The sequence below is a fragment of the Etheostoma spectabile genome, chromosome 9 (assembly GCF_008692095.1).
Source record: "Etheostoma spectabile isolate EspeVRDwgs_2016 chromosome 9, UIUC_Espe_1.0, whole genome shotgun sequence".
In the NCBI taxonomy this organism is placed as follows: domain Eukaryota; kingdom Metazoa; phylum Chordata; class Actinopteri; order Perciformes; family Percidae; genus Etheostoma; species Etheostoma spectabile.
In genome coordinates, this window is record NC_045741.1 from 1718345 (window position 1) to 1724967 (window position 6623).

The window sequence follows — 6623 nt, forward strand, 5'->3', positions numbered from 1 at the left end:
GAAGGTGAAGAATATTGTAGTTTAAAAGTGGAACAGTTGAAGCCAGAGCAAGTTGAACAAGATCCACTCTTCTTTTCATGCACAATATGCAATGTTAATTTCAAGGAAAAAATACATTTCCATAAACATATGATGTATCATTTAGGCAAGCATAATCAGGTGAACAGTGAGAATGTTTCACAGCCCTTTATATGCAGGGAGTGTGGGTGTCTGTTCTGTGATAGCAACTCCCTCATGAGGCACATAATTATTCACCAAGACAGGCTGGAAAAACTTACAGAAGAAATCAAAGGTCTTGAAAACACTGAGTTGGAAGACAAGGTTACCACAGTGCAGTGTGTATTTGGTTGTAATTGCCCTAAAATATCTGTCCAGCACGCCAAAAGACATGATAATCTGAAGCACTACTACTTTTGTGAGGAGTGTAACTACATTACATTGACACAGCAGGCACTTGAAGCACACTTGCATGTTGCACACCTCAACACACACCAGCCTCAATACAGGAAAGTGACTCACACTGATGCAGAGGAAGAGAACCATGGTCAGTTTCAGCGTAAAATGTTTTTTTTCACAAGTAGAGACAAAGTAGTATTGGAAAGGCATTCTGAGCTGGAGCATCGGGGATCACACTGTGGTGATTATAAAACGGTTACTGATCAGCCCAACATTGTCATGTCTAAACCCAATCTGTTCAAGCCGACTCTAGGAGAAACGGCTCACTTCCTACATTGTTCCTGTAAAAAAGGGAACATTTATGTTCAAAAGTCCAAAAACAAAAATTTAAATTCTCCTCAGTTTAGGTGCCATGTTGGCTACAGCAAAAAGATGCTGTCACCGTCTTTGTGGAGGGTCGACAAGCATGGAAAATTACACCTCAAACCAGTAGAAAGATTAGATGTGGCAACAGATTTCACCTGTGTGGATGTAGATGCTGAAAACAATGACTGCAAGGCTTTTGGCAGCTTAACGCAGGCAAACGGTCCTGCAACTGCTGATTCTTTATCAACCAGAAATCTTAAATTAGACCAGATGTTCTGTCATGGTGACAAGAACAACCCAACTAGAGGGAGTTTACAAGTGCATGCAAACCCAAATTCTCTGTCAATGAGAAAAATGTCAAAACCCTTGCACAACAGTATTGACAATATAAATGGTAATATATTGCCACGGCTTTGCCAGAGGCTCAGGAAACAGTCTGCAGATAAGGAGTTAGAGAAAGGCTGTGAGGGAAGCAAAACCTTCAGTGCTGACACCAGTGAAGCTACAGGCAGCTTCTTGGAAAGCGAGAATGTAAGGAACCCGTATGCTCGGAGGTATTTCAGAAAAAGGCAGAGGTTTTCAGCCAAAGACCAAAGCCCTCATGTACTCCAGGTTGAAGATGATGGAGATGAAGACTGCAGTGACATAGAGCAACTCATAATCAAGGAGGAGTATATCGAAACAACAGTGTGTGATGATTCCCCAGAGCAGCCCTGTATGTCTACAGGTGACAGCTTTGATGTTTTCCCCACACCAGGCGTAGAAAACAAGCCCTGTCCATACTGCCCTGCCAAGTTTCAGTCTGGAGTGGGTCTCTCCAATCATGTGCGAGGGCACCTTCACCGCGTTGGCTTAAGCTATAATGCTCGGCACATGGTTTCTCCAGAGCAAGTGGCGTTGCGAGACCATCAGCCACGAATCCGCAGAAGAATCCCCTGTGGCATGAGGAGAATGAGAAAAAGTATGAGTATTAATTCAACTATTGTCATAATCAAACACCAACAACATAACAAAACACTGGTTTTAAGTGAAATGTCAGGATTGCCAAGAGATTTGGTACACAACATTACCATTTCATCCGTCATCTGATCAAAATTTGATTTTTTTCATTGTTGTGGTTAATGACCAAATACCTGCAAAACTAATGACATTCCCATCAGCCTCAGCTGTACTTTGTGTTTAGTGCTAATTGGAAAATGTTTAGCAAATTAACACGTTAAGCTAATATGGTGAACATGGCAAACATTATACAGTACCTGCGTACCAATGCGTTAGTATTGTCATTGTGAGCATATTAGCTTGCTGTTGACGGCATTTTGCTCAAAGCAGCTTCACAGAGCCCCAAACAAGGTTGTAGACTATTGGTCTTATTAACTGTAATCACAATCTTCCATAACCTTAGCCATACCGCTGTCATGTACAGATGTTATAAAAGGTGAGAATTTCAAAAATGTTTGCATTGCATGTAAAAAATGTAACGCTATCCTTGGTTTTGAAAAGTCCCCCAATATTGACGTTTTGTCTGGCAATAGGGCTAAATTGTGCAGTAATGTTTTTCTTTTTTTGCATCGCTACATCACTAGTGCATGCTACTTAAACCTGCAATTATTTGGCCACTTGTTGTAAATGCAATACTGAATTTACTTTTTAAGTTGATATGGCAAACTTGTTAGAAAGTTTTTTTTTTTTTTACACATCCAGCAATTATTCTTGTAGTTTTATTTTGGTCTCTACCAACTCCTTATTGCAATATCTGGCTCTTAAACTGATGAATGATCCACTAAGCTCATCAGTTTTATTAGTTTCTCTGTGTGTGTCTGCTGTATTGTGCTGAGCAGGGAGTGTACAGAGTTTTTTTGCTAAAAAACTAAATAAACAGCTGCAACAGAAATCAACAGCGGTGAAAGTAAGAGTTTGAAAGTTGTGGTCCTGACAGCTAAACAAAGAGCTGAAACTCAACTGTTAACTCTATGAAGTCGAGGGCAGTTGCAGATTCAAGTGATAATTCTCTGTAGGTTCATCACAACCAACAACCCCTTTTACATTGTCACATTGTTTTTACAATCTCTTTGATTTTGTTATTGATTAAAGCCTCTTTTAAATGTACTGTTGCTGTGATATTGTTGTATAAAGGCTTGTGCATTATAAAGCAATCCATCATAAAAATAAGCTATTTTTTTTTGTTTCATTTCATTTTTTGTGACATCCGTTTTCTGATATTACAGCTGTTAAGCCAGAAAGCCATGGAGAGCACACATGTCCCCTGTGCTGGGGCTGGTTTGATACTAATACTGGCCTTTCAAACCATGTGAGGGGACACCTGAAACGAATTGGTAAAAGTGTTACCAGCACCAGTAAGTCCCCGCTGTGCATCCTAAATGAACTGTTACAGGACAAAAAGGAACATCAGAACATTCTTCAGGTCCTTAACAAGAGCCAGTTCCCTTCACCCTCCTTTGTGTCTCAGAAGTTCAGCAGCAATGGCCTGGTCCTTACGTGCATGGGCATCCCAGTGAAAATCCAGTACAAGATGAGGAGTCCAGATCCTTTATTGGACAGTGTTCTACCAAAACCGGAGGCAGACGCCTTTTCGGAAAAGAAGAAGCTTCAGGAAGAAGCACAAAGAGGCACTAAGGCCTGCTCAAGCACTTTAGTTGAACTGCTCCAGATGAGACAGGAAAGTATGGAGCTTACAGTGGGAAACAACCAGGAAGCCTATGCAACCCGGAAGCTCTGTGATTTGACCAAAGATTACGTGGAGGAGACACAGATGACCAGTGTGGAACCAAGCTGGTCTCATGGTATGGAGGCTCATACACTACTAGTTTCTTGAATATGGGGGGTTTGAAGTTTTTAGCCCAGTAGTACTGTACTGTAAATATACAGCAACTTACGTTACTTCCAAAGCATCTTGGGTAGGTTTCCAGTCTCTGCAAGTACATTTATAGATTATCACATGATGAGATGGGTTAGTTGCAAATAAATCTTAAAAATGTGGGAAATGGTCAGCATTTATGTGAAGTATACCTGATTTGTAGATATTTGGCAAAAGCACTCAGCATTTCAAAATATGCCCCGTCTTTTCATCTTGGAAGCACATTACTGCACAGTTAGATCGTTCATGCGTTATCCCCATACAAATTGAATCATTTTCTTTCAGTCCTCAGATTTTCATCCATATTTTATAACACATTTTCAGCATCTCTTTACAGAAAGCTTTGCAGTGCTAGTGGAGGCCTGTTTAACAATGTGAGAATAGATTGCAATCATTTTATTTGTGGAAAAACGCATACAATAGATTGAATGTTGCCAAAGTGCTTTTGAAGTTCATATTAAAAAATCATGAGATCCTCTTGATGTTTAGTTGGAAGCCCATCATCCGTGGTTCCATAATTTTTGTTTAATGTCTGTCCAAAACAAACTTTCAGTCAGGTACTGAGAAAGATAAGATTAAAGATAAAGATTTAAAGTAAAATTGCTCTTTGCCAAGTTCTGTTTTAAACTGTATGAACTTAAACTGAATTGTATGGTGATTGCAATTATTATGGTGTTACAGTTACAACTGTAATGTCCTACCAAAGATGGCTTTCTCTGTGTCCTGTCCTAAAAACGGATTTAGGTTACAATTTGTGTAGCATAAGGGTAAAAATTATAATATATTTTTATGTTTGAGTTGTACAGTAGTTCACGTATTTTTGTATCATTGGGAACTTGTTCTCATCTTTTCTTGAAGCTAAAATTACTTTAAAAAAGTAAAATCTGATTCTTTTTAATTGTAAAAGATCTTTTGGGATAACTACTTGACAAATATTTTGGTTAACAGGCAATGGTGTGCGCTATTATTGCCAGTTTTCTGTCATAAGACTAACACATTTCTGATTTTTTGCACAGTTTATGAAGTCTCTGTGAATCTCTTGAGGTGGTGTATGTGAAAATAGCCCCCCTAAAGACACAAGATTGTGTTAAACTTAACCAGTAACACGCTTCAAACAGGAGAGTGCAAATCAGATGCTTAGAATGAAACCAGGTGGAAGAAGACTTTAATGCACACAGGGAGTAACAGTTTTTCTTGATAATAAAATTACTGCATGAACTCCAACACTATCCTACAATGTTTTTCTCCTTAAATAATACAGTATCTACATTATCTTCTTAAACCATGATTTGAGACATGCATATCAGCTACACTGTATTAAGAATATCATCCAATCTAATTTCCATCAAACCTTAAGCAAATAGAAAATAAAGTCATATCATTTCAACCTAAACATTTTGATAATTTTCCTTATTCTCTTTGAGGTTAATTTGTTTTCCAACGTTCTATTTTTCAGGGGAACGTGATTCGAATAAGATTTGTATTCAGTGTAACAGCGCCTTCCCAATGCTTCCTGGTCATCTTCGAGCCTGTGCACACAGGAAGAGGATTGCCATTTTGGAAGGACCTGGTAGGTTTCTGACTAATGCTATAGCAAAATGTCAACATATGTGTGTCCTATGCCATGCAAACAAAAAAGTGGTTTAGGCAGCGTAATCAAGTGTCTCAATCTAGAGAAAGTGCATTTTCTTTTTTAAGAATGCCACATTGTTAGAGCTGCCAGCTATGTCTAACAATGGGCAGACCCCTCCTTCTGACATCTCTCCATTTAATGCATGTGTATAGGTCCAGTTTGTATGTGTGTGTATTTTTGGCCACGTTTAATGTGTAAAAATATGAAAAAAACCTGTAAAAAAATTTGAATTTCCTCCCTGAGGATTAATATGTAAAGTATGTCTTCTTCTTTATGCCTCTTGTCAATGATAACTTAATGCATTCCCTCAGATTAAGCAGTGCAGTGTTTTGTCCTTTTAGGCTATGATTATAAGCAGAAGAAGCCAAGACCAAGGCCTGGGCTAAAAAAGAAGATTGTACCCTCCTTGAATGCTGAGATATACACGCTCACATGCAGGTACATGGAATTGAAGGTTACATAATGTAACCATGGTTCTCTCAGTTGAGACACTCTCTACCCAGTTAGATACATATTTCATAAGTAGGCTCTACATGAAAGAGAGGAGATATAAACCCGTGGGGGGGGGGGGGGGGGGGGGGGGGGGGGGGGGGGGAGGTAAGAGAGGGCAGAAGGTGGACTATTGCTGCAATACTGCTTTGTCACTTTTTGACACACCTGCCCAAACCTGTGATATTTTCTAGTCACCCAAACGTCAGCCTGACTGGGGGCCCACCCCCAGGTTCTGATCTAGCTTGTCAATGAACCCTATCTAAACTAGTGGCTTCCCCTCTCTTGAAGATCTTCTTCAGGTACAGCCTCCTGGAAATCCAAAGTTCTCACGAGAACATAATTTGAATTTGCTCAACAAGTTACTCTGGCATCAAGAAATGCTACTCATTAAAGGTGTTTTAGGCTACAACATTTGTTGTCACATACAGCAAACATTTCATCTGCTAGCTGCCTGTTCCCTGAACAAACTGTAAAAAACATGTCCTTACTATCTGCTAGCTGCCTGTCCCCAGAACCCAAGGGGGAGGGGCGGTCAAGCTAGTCTCGTTTTGTTTGAAGATACTAGTAGTTAAGAAGTAACAAGAAGTACCCAACATCACTTTAACCTTTAAGTAGCCGAGCTGCACCAATCACATTGGTGCATCTGATATAGGCGGGGCCAGAGGTGAGCTGCACCAATCACATCGGTATATCTGATATAGGCGCGACCAGAGGTGAGCAGCACCAATCACATCGGTGTATCTGATATAGGCGTGGGCCAGAGGTGAGTTGCACCAATCACATCGGTGTACCTGATATAGGCGGGGCCAGATGCGAACTGCACCAAGCACATTGGTGTATCCAATATGGGCGGGGCCAAAG

The 6623-nt window shown here is 40.1% G+C and overlaps 1 protein-coding gene and 1 long non-coding RNA gene across 2 annotated transcripts in view; one reads left to right on the top strand and one right to left on the bottom strand.

Moving 5' to 3' along the window:
* The window catches only part of LOC116695868 (uncharacterized), a 19880-nt gene extending 17073 nt beyond the window's left edge, over window positions 1-2807 (bottom strand). Inside the window, exon 1 of the long non-coding RNA XR_004333572.1 lies at window positions 2797-2807. This is a non-coding gene — a long non-coding RNA (uncharacterized LOC116695868). The remainder of the gene's footprint in view (window positions 1-2796) is intronic.
* Window positions 1-6623, top strand: part of znf644b (zinc finger protein 644b) — a gene marked incomplete in the record, with an annotated part of 36689 nt that overhangs the window by 29548 nt on the left and 518 nt on the right. Inside the window, 4 exon segments of the mRNA XM_032526388.1 lie at window positions 1-1723; window positions 2988-3563; window positions 5094-5207; window positions 5612-5708. The exon segment at window positions 1-1723 is cut by the window's left edge and continues 1004 nt beyond it. Coding sequence (XP_032382279.1) covers window positions 1-1723; window positions 2988-3563; window positions 5094-5207; window positions 5612-5708 — 2510 coding nt within the window.